The sequence below is a fragment of the Orcinus orca genome, chromosome 16 (genome assembly GCF_937001465.1).
Source record: "Orcinus orca chromosome 16, mOrcOrc1.1, whole genome shotgun sequence".
Classification (NCBI taxonomy): domain Eukaryota; kingdom Metazoa; phylum Chordata; class Mammalia; order Artiodactyla; family Delphinidae; genus Orcinus; species Orcinus orca.
Window position 1 is genome coordinate 58517779 of NC_064574.1, and position 23248 is coordinate 58541026.

The 23248-nt window shown below is 51.1% G+C and overlaps 1 protein-coding gene across 9 annotated transcripts in view; it reads left to right on the forward strand.

Annotated features, from left to right (window-relative positions):
- The window catches only part of CLEC16A (C-type lectin domain containing 16A), a 210159-nt gene that overhangs the window by 86972 nt on the left and 99939 nt on the right, over window positions 1–23248 (forward strand). For all 9 annotated transcript variants that reach the window (XR_007472300.1, XM_004270181.2, XM_049699758.1 and 6 more), the window contains exons 14-18: window positions 3151–3260; window positions 4041–4085; window positions 6705–6755; window positions 9818–9946; window positions 18197–18317. Coding sequence is in view for 8 of the 9 variants with exons in the window: in XM_004270181.2 (XP_004270229.2) it covers window positions 3151–3260; window positions 4041–4085; window positions 6705–6755; window positions 9818–9946; window positions 18197–18317 (456 nt within the window). In the remaining variant the exon portion in view is untranslated. The remainder of the gene's footprint in view (window positions 1–3150; window positions 3261–4040; window positions 4086–6704; window positions 6756–9817; window positions 9947–18196; window positions 18318–23248) is intronic.

The following is a 23248-nucleotide window of genomic DNA, read 5'->3' on the forward strand; positions in this document are numbered from 1 at the left end:
CTACTGGCATCTGGTAAGCAGAGGCCAGGATGCTGCTAAACATCCTACAGTGCACAGGACAGGCCCCCACAGCAAAGGATTATCTGGCCCCAAATGTCAATGATGCCGAGGCTGAGAAACCCTAATTGCAAGGCAGGGAGAGAGGCCATCGGGGCGTGAGTGAGTGCGCGGGGAAGGGCCGGACGGAGATGCAGCCTGGTGGAGAGAGAACCGCTGGGCTGAGTGATCAGGAGCAGTCCAGGGGGTGGCCCCAGTCAGGCTCAGGAGAAGGGCAGGCGTCCAGGGTTGGGACTGCAGATGAGGACCTCAGAGTCAAAGGGGGAGGTGGCCAGAAGCACAGTGTGACTGCTGCGGAGTGAGTGCAGGGGCTTGGAGAGCCGGGTCCAGGGCCTAAAGGGTATCAGTAAACTCAACAAATGTTTATTGAGTGCCTCCTGCATGCCAGCCTCTGTATGCGAGGGACGAGGGTATAGGAAGTAGGGGACAGACGTGGATCCTGTACTCCAGGAGCCACGGCTGGGGGTCTGTGGAATCTAGACCTCAGTGTGGGGTCAGGGCCAGAACTAACACTGTGGGGCTCACAGATGTTTTTTTTGTTTGTTTGTTTTTGCGGTATGCGGGCCTCTCACTGTTATGGCCTCTCACGTTGAGGAGCACAGGCTCCGGATGCACAGGCTCAGTGGCCATGGCTCACGGGCCTAGTCGCTCCTTGGCATGTGGGATCTTCCCGGACCGGGGTACGAACTCGTGTCCCCTGCATCGGCAGGCAGACTCTCAACCACTGCGCCACCAGGGAAGCCCTCACAGATGGTTTTTAAAGTCACAGGAGAGGAGAGAGGCGTGTCTAGGACTGAGCTCTGGGCCACTACCGATCTCTGAAGGTGATATAGAGGGGGAGCCAGCTCCAGAGCCTGGGCCAGGCCCCACGTGGGAGGGGGAGGGCCAGGAGTAAGGTGTCCTGGGTGGCAAGAAAGATGTGGGTGGTTCAGGACCAAGGGGCACTCGGTGGAGTCAGTTTCCACGGGAGGTCTAGTTGGGGGAGGCGGAGCACGTTCCTGAGGATGGTGGCCCCAGACCGGTTGGCAGGAGCTGTGTAACTGGACGGGCCTCAGTGATAGGGAAGGTGGAGCATGGCCTGGGTGCTGGGGAGGAGCGTCCACGGTGGGGAGGATCGGCAGGCCCCCTGAGGACAGTGTATTTCTGAAGAGAAGAGGTTGGGGCAGCTCAGAGGGACAATCTGGAAGCTTCGATGAGGCCTCAGGAGTTTGCTGCTCCCTCTGTTCCCCTGGAGAGATGGACCAGCAGGAGGAATAGTCAGCAACTTGGCAGGAACTTGCAAAGGAAGAAGAGTCTTGGTGGAAAATCACCATCCGCTTGCCTGGAGGCAGCAGGAGGGGCGTTTCTGACCTGGCCCACAGCGCAGCTCTGTGGAGGGGCAGGCGGGAGTGAGACTGCTCCGGAGAACTCCTGAGCTTGCAGGAGGGCAGGGGGAGGGGGGGCACTGCTGGGCCTGGGCCGCGGTGCAGAAGTGGTGGTGGGGCTGGGACGGGGAGAACGGCCGAGCTAAGACTAACCAGCCTCTGCCCGGGTGGCCCCTGGGGTTGTGTCGTGCTTAGGAAGGCCTGGTTTTGCTCGTATGTAACCAGTTCATTTTTGGGCAAACAGATTCCCTCTTCTCACCTGTTTGCTGCCCTACCCCCACCACTGCCCTAACACACACACACACACACACACACACACACACACGCACGCACACGTGCGCGCAGCGTTAAAGACCAGCCAGGGAGGTGTGCAGCGGTGTGTCTGCCTTGAGTTTTTCCCCAGTGGTCCATCCTGGTCCCTGTTGTTTCCAAGACCTCCGAGATATGGCCTAGAAACTACCCCCTCTCCTGGCCCCTCCTTCCACGTGGAGGCCTCTCCCCAGAAATGAGATTAAAGACTCAGGGGGAGTTTGCTAAGAGCAGAATGCCCTTCAGTCAGCGGTCACGGGTGCTTTCTAGGGACGATGCCAGATGTGGGTTTTGGCATTCAGCGCACCTGGAGTCCACCACAGCCCAGGGTGAGACTTGGGACAAGCCACTTCACTTTTCTAAACCTCAGCCTTTAGAGAACCCATTGCAGTGGGGTTTTAGAGAGACTCCTTGAGGGAGTGTCTCTAAAGCACCCAGACCATGCCTGGCTCACAGCAGGACAGCAGGTTGTGTTAGTCAGAACTTGGTTGCAGTTGACAGAAACCCAACTGAGACTCGCTGAGACAATACAAACAAACAAACAAGACTGTTGGCTTGCATGACTTCAAGTCTGTTGGGCGCTGGCTTGAGGCACAGCTGAATCCGCGGCTCAAACAATGTTTTCAAGCCTGTCTTTGGGCTCTGTGGCCTTCTGCCTTGGCCAGATGACTGCCTGCAGCTCCCGCCACCTGTCTCTGTCGGGCTCTAGACTTGCTGTAGCAGAGACGCTGGGCAGCCTGGTGGAAGGGAGGACTCAGGGCTCAGTTTGTAGAACACGCTGGTGAGGTGACCACTGCGGACTATAGTGCTCGGGCCATCAGGGCCCCACCGCTGTCCCTGTCCTCTCCGCAGCCCAGCACGAGGAGAGGGTCTTGAGCCCGGTGGTTCCAGTAAGTTGTGGAACTGAGCCTTACTGACTGTGACTGGCTCCCTTGCTCGCCCCCTACCCAGTCACTGTGACCAGGGGGCTGGATGGCCCTGACCAGCCTGGGGGATGTGCCCACCCCTGGGACAGGGGAAGCAGGACCAGCTCCACCCAAATCACATGACCGAGAGCAGGGCTAGTGGATCTCCAAGGGAAACTGGGGGTGCTTGTCCCTGAAGAAAGGGAAGGAATGCTGGACAAGCAAAGTGACCGCCGATGGCCACTTTCTAGGCCTTCAATAATAAGTAGTTACCCATTTTTCCTGCCTCCTCTCCCCCCATAAGGGGACTTTGGGTAGCATTTGGTACAGGCGATTTTGATGACAACATTCAATTGTAATTGATTGGGAAGGAGGTTGGCACATGGGGGCTCCCTCTGTACCCCCACTGGATGTCGGGGGACCTGTCAGCTGACCTCCAAGTCGGGAAGGCAAGAGACTGCCTGTGAGGGCATGCAGCCCGGGGTACGCGCGGCTGACCCCGGTGTGCTCCGCAGATGGCAAGATCCGGTTGGCGACGCTGGAGCTGAGCTGCCTGCTCCTAAAGCAGCAAGTCGTGACCAGCACGGGCTGTGTCATAAAGGACGTACACCTGGCCTGCCTGGAGGTGAGGCCCCCTTCCTCCTGCACCCGTGCCCCGGGGGAGGGCAGGAGGAGGTCGAGGGAAGCTGCTGCATCCAGACCGCAGCCCGGTCCGCGGCACCACTGCGAGGAAGCTGGGCCCCAGACCCCTGCCGCCCCCTCTGCCCACTTGCTCCCACAGACCTACCCTTCCACTGAGATGGGCCCGAGAAGCCCACTTACTAGTGAGTTTTAGTAGTTCTCTTGTATTTGGCTCTGAATTTGTCTCCGGGATTTTTTTCTTTTTATATTATGAAAGTTTTATACGTGTACAGATACACATTTATTTATTTATGGTTTATCGTGCTACTATGTTCATTCATTGTTTTAAATAGCTTTCATTGTCTTCCCTCTTATTTTCCATGTTTATTTTAGAAAGTTTAGAAACTACAGAGAGGTAAAAGGTAATGATAGTTGACACTTCGGTGTGTGTCTTTCCAGATACCACATACACTCACACACACGTTTACAAGTGAATTTTTCTTTTTATAAAAACAGAGTTATCAAGGCCATGTTGTAGAACCCGTTTCTCTCATGTAACTGTGTATCAGCAGCTTTCCATGTCATCACATTGAATCGTCTGTCCTTTGCCCATTTTTATTTTGAGCTCCTTCTCCCCCACCCCCTTACGAAGAACCACTTTATAGATTAAGATTATTAGCCCAGCGTCTGTCTTATATAGACTCAGACTTTAGAATTTGTGATTTACCCAACTCACTCGCCTCCATGAGACCTGCCCCCTCACACCCTCCCTCTCTTTTAACAGGGAGCCCGAGAAGAAAGTGTCCACCTGGTGCGGCATTTCTATAAGGTAAACTGCCGGAACTCAGGGGTACAGCAGTGTGTGTGTGTGTCGTATAAACCAGACTGTAGTGTCTTCAGTTATTTCTTACACCCTATGGGTCCTGAGTAAAAATGTTCAATTTCATCCTCTCCGGAGCAGTGGTCTCTGCACTTTTCTGTCCATGCTCTTGTATCAGAACAACTTTTGAGGACTCACCCCTAGTATGGGACTGTTTATTTATCAATTATATATGAATTTGTTCATTGATGGATTTACATGTAAATGATGAATTATATACAGATAGTCATATGACTAAATAATACATATGAACTTATGTGTTCATGAATTACATATGCTTATACATATAAAATTACTGAATTACATATGAGTTTATAAATTATATGCATGTGTATTATTTATATACATGTACAGGCAGACCTCAGAGATCCTGTGGGTTTGGTTCCAGATCACCACAATAGAGCAAATGTCACAATAAAGAGAGTCACGCAAACATTTTGGTTTCCCAGCGCTAATCAAAGTTATGCTTACATTGTACTGTGGTCTGCTAAGTGTGTGATAGCATGGTGTCTAAAAAAAGAGTACATACCTTAATTAAAAATACTTTACTGCTAAAACATGCTAACTATCATCTGACAACACAGGGTTGCCATGGACTTTCAATTTGTAAAAAACATTCAGTATCTGTGAAGCAGTAAAGCAAAGTGCAATAAAATGAAGTGTGCCTGTGTGCACATACAGGCTCTAAACATTTATCATCAATGTAGTGAGAGCTGGTAAAGGACCACCATAACTTTCAGTATTTGGAAAACTTGTAGATCTGTCTTCAGTTTCCAGATGATTCGTTTTAAGATACTGCATTGTGATGGTTTTGTTTACCTCTTTTCTTAAGGCATAATATAGCCTTAGGCAAGGCTCATCATTTGTCAGCAACAGTGGATTAATCCATATGCCAAGCAGTCTTAGTTTCTGACTCTTTGGCCTCCACATCAGATCTCTCCAGATCCAGTGAGTGGTGGTTTCCCCTTGTACTCTGGCTGATGAAGAGATCCTCCCTGGAGGAGGAAAGGCGTGGGCCCCACCCTTTTCTCATTCACTTGCGCTGTTATTCATTGTTTGTACTCACAGCAGTTTAGCTGTGAGCTAGATACACATATGAACGGGAATCTTTTTCTTTGTAAGAAGCTTTTTAAGCCACCGCCCATCATTGTCAGTGTTCGTTGAGATAAAACCAGGTCATGTAATCTGGAAGTGTACCTTGCCGCGATCAGATGACGCCACGCAGCTGCAGTACGGCGGACATGCCCAGACGAGGGTGGTACCACTGTGGGCCCCACGCACCGGGGCAGAAATCCCAGTCTCCCCTTAGACCGGCCCAAACCACACTTGGCCTTGAAGTGAGGATACGAGTCCTCGGCAGAGGCATCTTTGAAGCTCTTTCCGGTATAACTGCTCTTAGTTTATTCCCCTGCCCCCCACCCCCACCCTGGCCCCCAAAAAGCTTCTGGATTGCAAAAACAGGAAGACATATAGGTAGGCATCTTCCCAGAGGATTTTTCTTTCTCACTGACAAAAGGAGAACTGTATTTGAATTGCAGCTCCCTTCTCCCAACCCAGATTTTTCTCTCTTGTATCCTAAAAGGTTTGCACCCTAAGTACAGTATCTCACAAGCTTATGGATATTCTCAAGGGTTGCTATTTCTGTGGTTATTGCATGGTTCTCACACCACACAAGAACTTCCAAGTTTACCTGTGGTTCTGATCACTGGAAAAACATATAGAGGACCTATTGCTTTTCCCACCCCCAACTGTGTGTGGGGTGGGGGGGCGGGGAGGGCGCTTAGGAGACAGGCCAGGTCTAGCAGCCCTGACACGCTCAGCCAAGTCTCCCCTGCCCTCCCCCGTTGCAGGCCTATCCAGGGTGGTCATAATGACTTGTGTGCATCAACTCATTTTGTCTTCCTATTGCACAGACGTGGGCTCTCATCCCAGTCTTGCAGTGAAACAAAGAGAGGCTCCAAGAGGTACGGCTGAGATTGGCCCCTGGTCTATGTGTCTCACAGCCAATTCCTCCCCGCCACCCTGTTCTGGGAGGGACCTCCGGGGCAGAGTCATCTGGGCTGCAGGAACTCCAAAACCCCAAAGGCGCACCTCAAAAACAAATGGAACAAGCCATATAATTTTAGAGTTAAGCATATTTAATCATACTCTTCCTTTCAGAGGTGTGGAGCCTCATAGCTTTAACATGACAACTTAACTGAGATTCTTATTTTCTCCAACCATTCTCAGCAAGCAGATGGCCTTAAGTACTTGAAATGTTAACCCTTTTTATATTTTAATTATATATGAAGTTATTTTTGTTGTTTTTACTTAACTGCCTTGACACTAGAAATCTAACTACACATGCTTGAAAAAAAGGAGAAAAGCGTTGAGGTTCCATTTGATATTTGGGCTTTCTTTTGGGTGTGTGTATTCTTATTCACGTGTGTATTTCACTTCCTGGTGATTTACCAGAACTCGCTAATAAGAAACAGATGGTACCAAAAACCTCAAACTGGAGTTTATAATACTTTGTTGTTTATGGGGAAAAAATGTGCATAATCTTCTCTTTCCTTCCTTTCTTTTTAGGGAGAAGAAATCTTTTTGGACATGTTTGAAGATGAGTATAGGAGCATGACGGTGAGTGAGGGGCCAGACGCGCTTGTGGGTATGCAAAGCTTGTCCTGCCGAACCAGGGGAGAACTCGTCTCATTCGGAGCTTTCCATCCGAATGACAGAGACTGGTGGGGAAGTGCATTGAAAACAGTGCCTTTTGATCCCCACCAGTGAAACTTCAGATGACATTCACTCCCCCTAAGTTGGGCTGAGTCATAAGATGGTTCAGAAAGATTCACTTTGATATGAATAGTATTTGATTGAGGACTTAGTCCGTGTCAGGTGAGTCCGTGTCAGGTGTGTGCAGCATGTCGTACATGTGAAATCTCTTAATCCCCATGTCAGCCTGATGGGAGTCACTGCTATCATTATCCTGCTTTTGCCGATAAGGAAATAAGAGTCAGGGAGCTTGAGGGAGGCGCCCACATGTGCCCAGGCATCGAGGAGCAGAGCCGTCACCTCCCAGTGCCCTGCCCTGCTCTGCATATTGTGCTGCCTCCTTCTTCTCTGTGCCACCAGAATGTTCCCGCACCTGGCTTTCCCTCGAACCTGCAGTGCCAGCCCGGGGTCTCCCCTGTCTTGCAGAAGATTGCAGGTTGCTCTGTTTTGTTCATTCGCCTCTGGATCCCCAGCACCTGCCCCTTAGTTGACACTCAGTAACTAGATGATAAATCGCCCTTTTCACGGACAAAAGAGTGAAGTGATTCGGGAACTTTACAATAAACCCAAGGGTTTAAAATGTCAAAAAGAAAAAGACAGCGTGTGCTGCGTGGCTCCCTGGCCCATCTCCGGGCGTCTGGATGGCTGGGCCCTCACCACATCCTCGCTCACAGCACATCTGAGGCCTCGCGGAACCTTTTCAAGGGAAAAGTGTAAATTGGTATAATTCACCTCCAGAAGTGCCCCAGCAGTGACCAGGCCTCCTCTCGGTGCTATGTGAGCCGCCCGTGTGCGCCTCACACCTTTGATGCCCACACCCCATTATCCCCTCGACCCCCCCAAAGAGTGTCTCAGTCTTCTACTCTTTGGACCATGAATTGGAGTGGAGTGGAGTCAGTGGTCAGCTGCCGCCTTATGTTATGCCCGTGACGTCCCCTTCCACAATGTAATTCTCCAGAAGTTTGGCTTCTTGTTTGGAAACGTAAGGCTCGTGTGTCACTTGACAACACAGTAAAGCTTGGGCTCCTAAACCCCTGCACAGTTTCTGCTTTTGCTACTTACTAACTGGAACCCTGAGCGGGTTGCTTACTTCTGAGCCTGGATTTTTCCATCTGTAAAATGGGGCCCAGACCACACAGCTTTCCAGGCTGGTTGTGAAATACCTAAGGGCTGCCTCCTATAGAGGTTCAGCACCACGGATATTCGGTTCCCCTCCCTCCTGCCCTAGGGAGCTTCCTGGGTTTTGTTTGTTTGTCTCAGTGACACATTTATTGCATGTTTTGCACAAAGCCTGGAACTCTAGGGAAGGAACAGCTGGCATATACCCAGCACCCCTATCTGAGTTGTTAGCTCAGACTTAAGGAAATCAACACTAAGCTCAGCGAAGTTGGCACAGCCTCTCGGGTGCTGCCAAAGCCAGGCCTTCACTTCTGACCCTTCACTGTTTCTCCTGTCACCTCTTGCTTCATGCAGAGGCATAATGGGCAGGAGTCCTCGAGGGGGCTTGTCGGAGGTGGTTGGGAGCGGAGGGGTGGAGAGGAGGGAGCTGCGAGGGAGCCGAAGGCAGGCCGGGAAGGCCCTGCGGGAAGGCTGGAACCCCAGGTGCCCCGGAGACAGGGCTCTGCCACCCCCACTCTGGCGTAAAGGAATTCCTCCTTTGGAGGAAGGCTTCATGGGTCCAAAATAAGAAGGTAGGCAGCACGTGCGAAGGGGCTCCCTGTTCACCAGGTCTCTGGACGGCCGGACCCTCTCCACAGCTCTGCCTTGTTTAGTCAGCTTTATGTTACAGGAGGGAAAAAAGTGTGATATGATTGAAGCCCACTTTCTAAAAGAGACCAGAAAAAGCTCATGATGCTTAAAGGAGTAAAATTAATTCTATAGAATATTTACCTTTGTGAAATGTCATTCCTTTATGATGCCAGGTAAATGAAGTGTCAGTGTCCAACAACACGTGCAATTAAGGGGTCAGTACTGACGCAACAAAGTTCCAGGAGGGGAGGTGATGTTAGCATGTGTCTTGGTAATCGGAGAAGGCTTCCTGGAGGCGGTGTGGAAGGAGGCAGACAGCTCTGCCCCTCTGGCCCAGTGGCTGTGGGCACGCACCCTCCCTCCGAGCTCAGCGATCCCCTCTGTAGTATGGGACAGCCCCAGCACCCGCCCAGTAGGAGGTGAGCCCTGCAGGGGCCTGGCGAGAAGTAGGTGCTTAATAAGTGACTTGGTTCTGTTACCCCAGGTAAGAAGCCAGGGGGACAAGGAAGGAAGGGGAAATGCGGGTTGTGTTGTGGAAATCATAGTGGGTCTGGAGAAGGGCAGGCCTGGGTCCGTGTCATGGTTCTGCCGCCAGCCGGCTGAGTGCGCCCACATCCATTCTTCGGCTTCCCCAAGCCTCCGTTTTCTCGGTAAGTTCGGCAGCCTCCCTGCTGGGGTTGTTGGGAGGCTTGGATAGGGCCTACGCGCAAAGCCGCTAGTTCTCTGCCTGGCCCGCAGTCAGGTCCCCTTAAACGGGGGCCACGTCGCTACATCTGCTGTCATCGTATTGGAAGTGCCAGCGAAGGAGGCGGGCAGCAGTCAGGCTTCCGCACACAGGGCAGACCACCCTAAAGGGACCACCGTAAAGGGCTGGCCTCCTTACTGAGGCCCCTCTCCCTGCTGCGGCGAGGGGAACAAGAGGGTGAGAAAGAAGAGCTTTCCACAGCAGGGAGGCAGCTTCTCCAGAGTGTCTGAGCTGTCACTGCAGATGAGGGGACATCTGCAACTTCAAAAACAACAAGGCACATCTCTCACATCTGGCTGCCTCGAGGCTTCACTCAGTCTGAATCTCAGTTGATGTGCTCTTTAATATGTGCCGATGGAGGTGAGAGGCCAGTGTCACCTGCCCCAGCGCCTTCCTCCCTTCAGTGAGCTTCCCTTCGATGTCTGTCTTCTAGATGAAGCCCATGAATGTGGAATATCTCATGATGGATGCCTCCATCCTGCTGCCCCCCACGGGCACGCCGCTGACGGGCATTGACTTTGTGAAGCGGCTGCCGTGTGGTGACGTGGAGAAGACCCGGCGGGTGAGTGGGCGCTCTACTCAGCCTCTCCTGGGCTGCTGCCCTCCAGGAGCACCTCTGGAGCGGGGGGCGGAGGGTTCCCGACCACATCCAGACCTGCCTTCCAACACGCCTTCAGGAGAGCCAGAGCTCCTCCCTCGCACCCCGCCACCAGGCCTAACTTCCCCAGGCGCGCTGCCCTTTGTTAAAGCAGAGATTGAAATTCCATCGTATCTGGCCACAGATGCCGGATGTCGGTGTTGGTGGCAGGCAGGCTGCCTTCGCTGGCGCGGAGCTGGCCCCAACCCCAGAGCTCTGAAAGAGGAAGCGGGGCCAGGCTTCTGCGAAGGAGCATGGGGGGTGAGCAGTCGACATAGTGCAGGTGAGGCTGCTATGAAAGCAGCCCCGTGAGGCCGGGTCCCCCAGAGATGGTGGTGTTAAGGTATCTGAGGGATCTTGGGGACGAGGCACACGCAAATGCAATTGTGATTCTCGCTGGCCTGCAGGAGAGGTGTGTGAAGAGATTAGTTCTCAGAACCCAGCTGCAGTGTGTGCTTCCGTTATCAGCACTTTTTTTCTGAAGCAATCTCCCAGGGCTGTTCAGGGTATTTTATCTCCCTGGTAAGATCAGTTTCTTTCTTAGAAAGCACCATAACCTTTTCCTAGAAAATCGTTCCCTGGAGATGTGGCGGTTAGTGGATAAATTAGAGGAATTCATTGCACTCGGCTCCCGTTATCAGGCCGCATCTTCCTCTGAGTTAATCCAAGTGTAACCAGAGTGGCAGAAGTGTTTTAACCTTTAGATTTTGAGGAGCGGGATTAACTTGCTGGATCTGCCTAAAGCAAGAGGATTCCATGGCCTTCCTGCTGGTGATTTTGCCTCAGATGCCTGGCCGGGTGGGGGTGGGTCACAGAGGAAGTTGGACCTGTGTCTGCAGTCAATCCACATTCCCTGCTGTCTGACCAAACCCACAGCCCTCACCGCAGGACCCACCCTCTCTCCGGGCCAGTGACACCTTCCTTCCTTGTGCTCCCAGCCAGGGCTGTGGGCCCCATGGCCGGGCACGTGATTGTTTGCGGGCGGCAGTGTTTGCACTGGGCATCCTTGGCATCGGCCTTTACGGGGGGATTGGTTCTGACAAATGCATGTCATGTCTGCACTCCTTCATGGAGTGGACACGCTCACCCTTAACCTTTGGTTGGCCTAGGAGATGCTCCCAAGCAGGGTAATGGCAACACACCCAGTCAAGCTGTTGTATCCCCAGGCCAGAGAGGACCCCGTCCCCAGGTCCTCCTTGGACCCTGAGCCAGAAGGTCCAGAAGATTGTGAACGTTGAGAGCTGCTGCTCTGGGTTGCATCCTGCCTTCTTTTCAGTCCACAGTCCGTCAGGTTTCCTTAACAGTCACATGAGCTCATAGCCTGTGTGATAAAGCAGATCATTCATATCAGTTCTTTATATGAATTTCCTCACGTAATTCTACAACCACTCTAGAAGGTTGGCGCTAGTATTATCCCCATCTTGCAGAGGGATAAACTGAGGCACGAAGAGGTCAAGTGATTTGCTCAAGGTCCCCCAGCTAATAAGTAGCAGAGCCAGAATTCAACCTAGGCAGCGTGGCCATTCTGACCCACTGCCTGCCACTGCCGCCTTCATTGTGTTTATTAGCCCCACTCCTCAAGGAATCAGAGTCTAGAGGGCGAGGTGGGAAGAGGCAGTGCCATTCCATGGGCCAAGGCCGCTTCTAAAGGAACATGGGGTCAGGTCCCTAATCCTACCCGGGGAAGGAGGTGGAGCAGCACAGAGGGCTGGTCCTTGAGCCAAGACTGTGGGGAAGGGCTGGGCAGCTGGGGGAGGCAAAGGCCCAGAAAGACGTGGCACATTCCAGCACCTCCGACAAAGAGGGGACTGTGGCCGGAGCCCACCGTGAGGGAGGCTACGTGGGAAGTGATGGGGCTGGGAGGAGCTGAAGGAGGCAGTTCCCAGAGGCCTTGGAGCCCAGCGAGGACCTTGGCCTTGTTGGCTGGTTCCTGGCATCATGTCCTGCTGGCTTGGGGCAAACGATTTTGATCCACAGGAGAAATTTAGGGGTGAGGCGTATGGCAGAGGGAAGGTTGCTTGGGCTTTGGGGTTCCTGCTCCCTTCTGAGCCACTGTCTCCTCACCCAGAAAGCAGCAGTGCCTGCCCTGCCAGCGTCCTCAGGAGGACTCAGCAGTAAGGCAAAAACACAAAGGCCAGTAGGTGCCTGAGGCTGGGGTTCTTCCTCCCTTGCCCTCACATCTCTCTTAGTTCAAGTTCCCAGGACTGTGCTGCACGCCTCCCTTGCCCCAGATGGGCTGCTAACTGAAGCACAGGCAGAGCCCCTGGGACGTCTGGGCTTCCCTGGGGTCGCTTGTGTCCGGTGAGTTTATAAAAGCAACTCTCAAGTCCCAGCATCCGTGGGTATAGAGCCAGGGAGAAGGTGGCAGGATGAGATAAAAGGGGGCTGGCCATCTCAAAGCAGAGCCATCCACCTGAGAGAAGCTTCCGTTTGTGACTTCCAGGATCCATTTCTGAAGGGGAATTTTGACCCTTCGCCCCAGTCCAGTTCCTGATGCAAGGCAGCTGTCTGGAATCCTCCAGAAGCTTAGCTCCTCGGCCCATTTCAAGCATCAGAACACAGCAGTGTGCTTTGAATTTGAGCTAAAGGAAGTGTATGGTTTAGCAAGCAATTGAGGGCTTATGTGGTTTGTTTCATGTTCTTTGCTTGTATCCAGAGAACATTCCATTTCGTCCTGTTGGATTCAAAAGTTTTCCTTCCCTTTCTTTTTTCCTTCTGCCGAGTATAGGCTTTTCTAACTTTTAGGAGGCTGACCCTTTTCAGAAATCCCACCCTTTATTTTCCTTAAGGACTTGTCAAAGTAGTTCAAACCACCCTTACTGGTAAATCATTCCTTCGTACGTTCGTCAAAGAGCCGCTGGACTCCTGAGGGTGCAGGAGTGAGTAGGGCATGCGGCCCTACTCGGGGCCTCTCATCGCATGGAGAGAGGCAAAGTTTATGAACAAGTGTGATACCAGGCTGCAGTGAGGGCTATGAAGGAAAGAGGGGACACCGCTTTGGAGAGAGTGATCAGGGGAAGCTGCTCGGCCAAGGTGACATCTGAGCAGAGACCTAGAGAGTGAGAAGGAGCCAGCCAGGCAAAGATGTCAAGGAGGCACTTTCCAGACAGAGGGAGCAGTAAGTGCAAAGGCTGCGAGATGCAGAAGAGTAAGGCATGTCCAGGGAGAAGGGTGACTGGAGCGGAGTGAGGGAAGGGGTTAGGAGAGGAGGGTCAGAGCCTTGCAGACCGCGGGGAGACATCTGGCAATAAAGTCATGTTTTCCCTCTTGCCTTTTGCAAGTTACACCATTTATCCTATCATTCGACATATTTATCAAGCATTTTCTAGGCACTGTGCTAGATGCAAGAATAGAGAGAAAACAAATAATACAAAATAAGACCAAAATAGCAAGAGTGCCACTGAGCCATCCCAGCTAAGAAGGGAGATTCATGTTGAAATGAGGTCACAGGAACTACTGGCATCTGATGAGGACATGCATGCAGAACCTTGGACTTGAGCTGGACCCACCCCACATGGAAGGGCAGTTGAGAGAAGCAGTTAAGAAAGAACACAGGCTCACAGACCAACCAAGGTTCAATCCCAACTTTAGCTGTGTGACCTTGAGCAAGTTACTTAACCTCCCTGAGCCTCAGGTTCCTCATGTATCCTGCCTGTCAGGTCTTGCCCAGAGTAAATGGGAGAGAGCAGCTGTGAGGTGCCTGAAGAGTGGTAGAGCATTCTAGCATCTTGAGTGGGAAAGAAACAGAGTCTTTTAATGATCTAAACCTACTGAAGCTTAATGCTAGAGAAAAGAGAGTTAGGGAGAGGACTTTCTGGTAAATACCCAAAACTGAATTTAAGCCACTAGCCATCTTTTTTTTTTTTTTAACATCTTTATTGGAGTATATTTGCTTTGCAATGGTGTGTTAGTTTTTTCTGTATAACAAAGTGAATCAGCTATACATATACATATATCACCATATCTCCTCCCTCTTGCGCCTCCCTCCCACCCTCCCTATCCCACCCCTCTAGGTGGTCACAAAGCACCGAGCTGATCTCCCTGTGCTATGCAGCTGCTTCCCACTAGCTATCTCTTTTACACTAGGTAGCCATCTTTAGGGAGTAACCATGGAAGCCATCATGAAATAAAGATACTTGCATGACGTTTTATTTGTCCCTCCGTACGTTCTGTGTCCCTGTTCCCTCGTAAAACCACAAACAGTTTTTGTGTTTATCACTATTGACATTGAGAAAATAGGCTATTTTTCTTTTACTCTTTGGATGTATATTACACATTAAAGAAAATACAATAACATCTCATGAAGTTTCAAAGGTGGGGGAAAGAATTTCCTGTGATTTCATCACCCTAAACAGTACATTTTGTGTGTCTTCTCCCATTTTTGTTTGCAAACACATCTTTTCATGGTTGTGTGGGTATGGACCCATGGACTTGCATTCATCCTTGCTGCTTTTCTCTCTCCATTGTGGAGCAAGAAGTTTTTCATACTGTGATACAGTTTTAATAAGCCTAATTTCTTACTGCTGCATAAAACGTTCATCTGGTGACTTTTGCCATAATTTACTCAGGCATTTTCCTGCTGGTGGACATTTTGGTTGCTCCCAGTATTACATTATTTTCAACTAAACTGTAATGAGCAGCTTCACAAATACAGTGTTTCCTTTCTTTTGGCTTATTTCTTTAGGATAAGTTCCCAGAAGTGGAATTTCTGGTTCAAAGGGTATGAATATTTTGTTGTGTGACGCTACATGTTGCCAAATTGCTTTCCCAAAGGGCTGTGCCCACTTTCAACTGCTTCAGCACTCTTTTAAGAATGACTGACTTCCACGGCCTCGGTGGGCTCCTAACTTGAGTGACTGTCGCCTGAACTCATCAGCTTGTGCAGCCGGCAAGGGCAGCGGGAGAGAGGGCTCGGACCAAGCGTTGCTCCAGGGCTCAAGGTGTCCCCTCCACTGTCTCCCACCCTGTGATCGGGGTGGTGGACACTCCATTTGCAGAGCTCCAGCCCAGGCTCGGGGGATCCACGTGACTCGCCTGACTCCAGTATGAACCAAGCTCTGTCTGACTCGGAAGCCATCCCCCACCCCACTCATGGGGCTCTCCTTGCCAGGGCTTACTCCCAGCTGCATGGAAGCAAACCGGAAAAGTCTCTTCTTTATATTTGAGCTTGGTCAGCCGTCACGCCTTTCCAAATCTAATCTCTTCTTCCAGAATCAGTCTTTGTATCATTCTATGATAGCGTCTCAAAGAATAAGGATGCCTTTTTCCTTTTCAGTAATACTTTTAAACTTGCACATTTATTTAGCAAAGTCAAGAAAAACACTCAATAAAAGCCTGGGCCCTAATCCTTCAGTCTTATGAAGGCAAAGGCATGTGGTTGGAAGAACACAGACTTTGGAGTCTGGTTATTAGTTGAATCACCTTGGTCAGGCTACCTAACGTCTGTAGGCTTTGGTTTCCTGTCTATAAAATGGGAACCATGCAGGGTTGTTAAAAGACTCGAACGAAGTGACACAGTACAATCCTCACCTGTACCTGGCAGGCCATGGGTAAACAGAGGGAGCGGTTATTGTTTTAGAGGGCAGTGGGATGACCTGATGACCCTTATCCTGGTATCTCACCTTTCTTTTGTGGATTCTCGGAGTTGTGGGGCTGGTCACCATGCCTGCCAAACCCCATAGACGCCCATGGGAGCCCCGCTTTCGCCCAAGTGGAGTACTTGGCCCTGTGGGAACATGCCCTCACATTCATGTGTGTGGGCTTCTCACATGCTCTTCCTTCTCTTAGGAGTTGGGGCAGGACACAGGAAAAGTATTATTGGGGGTGTTTATTTTGTTTTATATTTTTAATTATTTTATTATTGTTATTATTTTGTATTCCTGGAAATATCTTCCATTTTGTTACTTGAAGAGCAAAAGCAGATGTTTTATCAAAAAGGTCTACCTTAGGAGCCAAATTCCAGGCTCCTTTAATGTTGGAAGGTTTCTGGTTTTCAGAGTGATCGGGCTGTAGAAAGCCACACACGTTTCTCCTTTCTCATCCCCCAGCTTTGGTCCTGCTTGATTTCTTTGCCTTCAGAACTCTGAGAGGAATGGGTTTTTGACACAGAAAAACCCTTCTTCTGTTTTATTTCTGTTTTCTGTTTTATTTCCCCTCATCTCTGAGGTCAGGACTCCTTACTTGCGAGCTCAAGCAGCCAAGTAGTTTAAGTGACCACCCACATCTTGGGCTTTCTGCACTTGGGCTGGGTTTGAATTCCCTTGTGTATATGCCTAAGTGACACAAGTATCAAACATTCCTGGTTTCAGTCCCCACCTCACTTCTCTCAAGTGTGAACTTGATCACCCTGCCCCTCTCAGCTCCATTCCTTCCTGCTTAAAATCTTTACATTGCAGTAAGGTGCCTATGGTGCCTGGCACGCAATTGGTGCTTAATATAGAAAACCTGTGTTGCTGGGTTTATAGTGAAACTACAACTCTTTTTCTTCTGATTATTACAGATGTCTTTATGAAGACTGCACTTTAAAACATTAAAAACAATCTGATCAATGCCACCACCACCACCATCATTATCATATAAAAGCTTATCTTTTCTCTAGCGCTTCTGGTTGACAGGGGATACCTGACCTCACAATAGGTCCAGGAGATAGGACTGTTCTTCCAGTTTTCTGCATTAGGAAATTAAGTAATGGGCCCAAGGTCTCCTGCCAGTCCTGGGCCAAGGCAGGATTAGGGTTTAGAGGTGCCCACGGGCACCCTGGCTGTCTGGGTCATCGGGAGCCAGTGCAAGCCTGGCTCTTTGCGAGCGGTCATCTGTCCCCCCGCCTCTTGCTTTGGGAGGCATCTTGTCTTATAAAGGGCAGCCTCCCGTCTCAGTGACCCAGGCCTACAGCCTCAGAACTTGGAAACAAGAGGACCCAAAAGCGGCTGCATGGCTCACCAGTGGCGACAGTGGTTTGTCCCCGTCGCCTCCCTGTGCCCAGATGTTGAGTGGCGGGAGTAAGGGGTGGCTGCCCCTTTACGGACCCCGTGCTGGCTGCTGCCCCGCCAGGGTCATCTCAGAATCTCCCAGCAGCCCCGTGCGGTAGAGACTCCCGCCCCCATTTCACGCAGGAGGGAATGGAAGCTCGTGGGGGTCAGGGGCCTTGCCCAGCGTGGTGGAGCTGAGAGTCCAACGCGGACCTGTATGTCTGACTCAGGAGCCGTTTGCCTCGGGCAGGCCCACCAGCTACGAGTCAGGGAAAGTGGCCCAGAGACCACCTCCCCTGTGGCTGCCCCTCCCCCTCCTGGCCTCTTGTTGGTGGGCAAGTCAGCCCCAATCTAGGACTCAAGCGGAGGGTACCTCCAGAGCAGGCTAACCCCAGGGTGAAGGCTGCTTTCTGCACAAACTTGTCTGGCTTCCAAGGCCTGGGATTCTGCTTTGTTTCTGCTCTCTGGAAATGCCTGCTCACACTGGAGTCTGCCAAGACTCCTCGATGGGCCAGGAATCCCTGTGCTGATGGGGGCCACCTCTGTCCCCAGAAAGCTGGCTGGGGAAGTCTGAGGGGCTCTCGGGGCGCTGACATCACTGCACACTTGCCAGGTGGCAGATCCTCTGCCCTGTCAGTGGCACAGCCCCTGTTGTAAGGCCAAGGGGCCAAGGCTCCTGGGTGAAGGGCTGCCGGGTCTGGCCATCCCTGAACCCCACCAGCATCTCACCTTCTGTCTCCCTCACCCCCACATCCAGTAGGTAGGTCCTTGAAACACTCATGATTTGGATTTCCAAATTCCGTGCTGGTTTAGTTGGAAGAGGCCTGGTTCTTGCCCTCCGTAGATGTGAGCAGGGGGCAGGTCACTTGGCCTCCTTGGGTCTCAGTGCCTCATCTGCGAAGCGGGGCTGCCTGCTGAGCAGGGGTGCCATGAAGGTCACATGACACTAGAGGAAAGGTCTTGGCAAGTGACAGGTGCTCAGTGAGGTGAAGTGGCCCAAACCTGAACCTGTGGATAATTGAAAACAGGGTGCATCCTTGATTGTTTTTTATCTTGGCTCTGAAAGCACCAGAACCGTGATACTGAGAGGGGGGGCTTTATTTTGTTTGTTGTAAATCGAGAGTCACTGTGTGATTTCTCCATATGGAGCATCTCACCAAAATGACTTCAGTTTCCATCTTCTCTGCTCTCCGAACTGTTGGTCCAGGCCATCCGGGTGTTCTTCATGCTCCGTTCCCTGTCGCTGCAACTGCGAGGGCAGCCCGAGACCCAGCTGCCGCTGACGCGGGAGGAAGACCTGATCAAAACGGATGACGTCCTTGATCTGAGTGAGTTGGTCACCCCAAGTCACGGCGGGGGTGGGGGGGGGGCACCACCAGGCTGGCTCCCGCGTCGCTCGGAGGGTCATGTGCGACCTGCATGTTGTACTGGGATTGATTCGTGACCATGAGCTAACAGAGTGTGCTTGTCACACGAAACTTTCGAAGAAAGGGCCCTAGATTCTGGGCACCTTGAAGTCAGTCTGTGGGCCCTGCTTTCTGGAGACCAGTGGGCGCTGTGTGGGGGTTTTGCTGAAAGATCTGTGCACAGTGATTGGGGTCTCAAGCGGGGGTGGGCACAGCTCCAGGGTCCCTACCCTCCGTATAGTCATAGCAGCACCAGTCTGATTGGTTTTGTGTATTAAAGGTTGTCTGTATGATTTTAATGAGGATTCTAAAGGATTCTGCTGCTAAAACAAAGAAAACTTTCAAAAATGCAAATCACCAGCATTTAGGTAAAGATGATGGCTTTGGAAGCCAGAGAACCATGTGCTTAGCCTGCAAGCCTGGGCTTCTTATTTAACCACGCAGTGCCTCAGTGCTCTACCCTGCAGTGTGAGGCTGAGATTTAAAGGAGACAGTGGGTACAAAGCCTGGTCATGTTCCCGTAACCCTTCTCATATTCATATAACTCTCTTTTTCCTCTGTTTGCTGTGGGGCACGTGCACACTGACGGGCAAGATAGTTTTTTGTTTCTTAAAGACATTATGATATTTTAGGACTCTTTGGTTATAAGAGATAGAAAACCCAACTTAGACTAGCCTAAGGAAAAAGAAAGGGGAATTTGCTGATAACCACTGTCAAACCAGAAGTAGTTCTGCCTTCAGGCATGGCTAGATCTAAGGACTCAAGCAGTGTCATCAGGAAGCTGCCACCCTCCATCTCTCAGCTCTGCTTTCCTTTGTTCTGGCTTCATCCTCCAGAGGGCTCTCACCAAGTAGTGACAAGATGGCCAAGATCTGCTGAACTGGCTAAGCAGCGCTGACAAAAACAGAGCTTCTCTTTCCCTATAACTTTTTAGAAGTTGGCTAGGCCAAGGTCACATGCTCAGCTGTGGTGCTGGGAGGTGGGACCTGTTCCTTTTGAACCCCATCACCTGGGGATGAGGAAGGAGGGGGCCCTCAAAGGAAAATCACAAAGAAGAGATGGGAGCTGGAGAGGCAGGAGCAGCAGATGGCCACTCTGTAGTGTACAGTGATGAGAGGGCCCTTGTTTTAAATCAGCGTTATTGAAATATAGTTTACATCCTGTAAAATTCATCAAGTTTTAGTGTACAACTGAATGAGTTTTAACAAAACTCATTCAGTTGTGTGACCAGCGATTATGATATAGACCATCGAGGGCTGGCTTTTGAGCCAGGTACCCCTGCCCTGCTCTGTATTCCCTCGAGCAAATGATTGAAACCACCACAGCTTCTGTTTCCTCACCTGTAAAATCAGGATGATCTTCCTTACATTACGGGGCTGTTTTGAGACTTGAGTGAACTGTAATATGAAATAGAATATGACCGAGCATAGTGCCTCGCATATGCTCAGGAGACCGGAGTATTACCCAATAATCAAATGCGGTGGTGCCTGTGAAGAGCAGGGCACGCTGCCTGACACACGGGAGGTTCTCGGTAAATGATTATTATGGGTTTTACCTGATTGTCCGACTCCTTTTTCTTGCCTCCTCTTGGTTTCTGCTCTTTTTTCCTTCTCTCTCAGAAGAACAAGGAAGCTACGTCCCCTCTGTGCTCTATGCCCATCTTCTTTGGCCCTTTTCCCCCTTGAGAAATGGTCACAGGGGTTTCTGTAAAGGTTTAAATTGATGGAATTGGCTGGAGAGACCCATAAACCCATCTTTCTCTGATTGGATTCAAGGAAAGAGAGAGAAACAGTGTGCTTTAAAGGGGGCCACTCCATCAAGGCAGCAAGAATGTTTGCATCCCTGAAATGGAATTAAATTTTATGCTGGGAATTCATATTCCCTCCCTCCTCCCGCTAGGAATGGCCTGCTGAAACAAAGGTTAAAAGTATTTCACTTATCAATTTTAATTGATTAGATTGCTAGTTGAGATCACTTAACTGAGCCTTTTTGCGTAGTTGGCCATTAAGAAAGTAATGGCTGGGGCTTCCCTGGTGGCGCAGTGGTTGAGAGTCCGCCTGCCGATGCAGGGGACACGGGTTCGTGCCCCGGTCTGGGAAGATCCCACATGCCGTGGAGCGGCTGGGCCCGTGAGCCATGACCGCTGAGCCTGCGCGTCTGGAGACTGTGCTCCACAACAGGAGAGGCCACAACAGTGAGAGGCCCGCGTACCGCAAAAACAAACGAACAAACAAAAAAGAAAGTAATGGCTGTCTGTCTTTACCCAACCTGATTGCAAATTATGTCTTTGCTAAAGAGGGTGCCGTCCAGAAAATACTATGAATTATGGATTTTATGAGCATATGGTACTAGAGTAAGATACGCATGTGTTGACTTTTCTTTTTGGTGTTTATTCTTAAATGCTGGAGCTTCTCACCTTCCATTGGGGAAAAATTAACATGCTTTGCACTTCACAAAATGCCTTCCTGTGTATACTAAAGGTAGGAAACCTCCTATGTAGGTGAAGGCATTCATAGTTGCTGAATGTTGGAGGCTGGGCTTGCTTCTTATGAGGCTATGTTTTGTCTCCCTGAAGCTTGAGGAAGCTGACTCAGGGAGAAGTGTTTGGGGGTTGGTCAACTTTTATCTAAGGTGATAGGGTCTGCTTAAAGGAATGCCAGCTCTGCAGCAGGAAGAGACTTTAACTGTATTTGCTAAACTTGTCACACTTTGATAAGAAACCACAGCATAAGAGCACTCAGAAGCCATCCCACATGTCCAGCAGCCAGCTGGGGGGCCAGGTATGGCAGGTGAGCTCTGTCAAGGTGGCTTCCAAAGAAGAGCATCAAAGAGGCGTCACCCCTTCGGAAAAAATGTGAACTGTGCTGAAAGCCTGTTTCGTTTTCACTGGAAAAAAGTGTGGTGTGGGGAGGAGGTCAGGACTGGCAGCCATAAAGGAAGGAGGGGATGGCGAGGGAGGGAGGGAGGGAAGGGGGAGGGGAAGGGAAGACTAGAGTAGACTTGACTAGGCGAAGTCGATTCGATTTTAGAGGGAACATAGAGTCTCTGTACACGCAGGCTTCAGCTTCAGAAGTTTGTGCCTTGTGCTAAGCCTCATTTCCTTGGCTCTTCCGTTTCTCTTTTAACCACCCCTGCTCCCCGCCGCCCCCAGCGTGTTAAAGCAAAGGGAAGACATCATGTTACTGCGTCTATAAATACTTCTCTCTAACAGTTAAGGAGTTTGGGTTTCTCTCCTTGATTGAATTGGTTGCCACCGTTGCAGATGGTGAGCTTCCCCAGCCCCGACGCTGCTCTGGGTAGAGCCCGGAGACGGGGCGCGCTCTCCTGTGTTCCAACCACCTGGCCCCATTGACGTTTGGTTTTGCAGCCCCTGCTGTAGTTGGAAGCAAGCAGCTTTGTGACCTTGCTCAGGGTCTTAATGCTCGTGAGGCTCAGTGGCCTTGCCTTTAAAATGGTTCTAAAAGACCTTGTGAGGAGGGCTGTTGAAGATCAGAAGAGATCACATTCATGAAGCGCACGGCGCCCAGCTTGGCGCGTAGCAGGTGCTCGGTGAATGAGAGCTGGCGTCCCCTCAGCAGCTGCTGAATCAACGAGATAGAACTCATGCTGCGGGATGCTGAGGGGTTGGCATTTTCTGCTTTGAGGAGCGCATCCTGAAATATTTAAATCAGTTCATCACTTGTATGATGACGCCGTTTTGGGGGGTAAGAAAGATGGCTCTGGCTGCGTGGGCCCAGATGAAGGGCACTGTACTGCATCCAGGCATCCAGGAGGGCAGGGCACTCCTGCACAGTCACCGCCGGGCCTACTGACCGACAGCCCAGTAGTGTTCTGAGGACAAGCAGAGGAGAAGCCAGGTTCCTGCCCGTCTGCCTGCGTCCAGACAACATGGGCAGTGACAGTATGGGAAAGTCCCCCCTTACCCAAACACCCAAAAAGAGATGCCAGGCAGCCACCAGGCATCCTCAGGAAGCATCCATGTGGGCACTTGACATTCACATAGTTGTAACCATGCCATTTGCGGCACGCACCTAACCTTGTATTCTGGTTCTTTAAATCCATTCAGCGAAACCCATCCATTAATTCAGCTTACTGAGCACCTGCTGCATGCCAGACACAGTGCTGGGATCTAGGATGTCATAGTGAACTGAAGTCAGACTTGCTCTGTGGTGCTTACAGTTGGGGGCAAGGGGAAGGGACCATAAACAGGTGAGGAAGTAAATACTAAAGGCACAATCACAGGTTGATTGAGGTGGCTCTGTGGAGGTGATGAACAGGGTCCAGGGCTAGAGAATAACTAGGAGAAGAGGGCTCACAGGCTGGCGAGGGAAGCCTCTCTGGAGAGGCACAGGCAAGGAGGGACCAGCAGATTGCATGAGAAAATGCAGAGATGAGGCCTGGGAGTTCGAGAAGATGTCAGAGTGGGAGGCGAAGGCGAGCGTGAGCTTGCTACGGCCTCCCAGAATCCTGGAGGAGGCCCATGCGGCTGGCAGGAAAGGAGCAGGGGAGAGAGCGGCTGCGATGAGCAGGATCTCAACTCCAGTGCAGTGGGAAGCCATCAAAGGGTGTCCACGGGGACAGCCATCCTGAATGTTCACTTCTAGAACCGGAACTGCTGGGTCAGACGGTGCCAGCAGAGGCCTGTGAGCCATGTCGAGGGTCTGGAGAGGCCATGTAACCTAGTGGTTATGAGTGTGGGCTCGGGAGCTACGCTGTGCCGGGAGAAATCCCAGCTCGGCCCCTTGCCACCTGCCACCGTATGACCTTCAACGAGTAACTTAATCTCTTGGCACTTCAGTTTCGTCGCATGTAAATCAGAGCTGTTGGGAGGAGTCAGTGAGTCAGGGTATGTG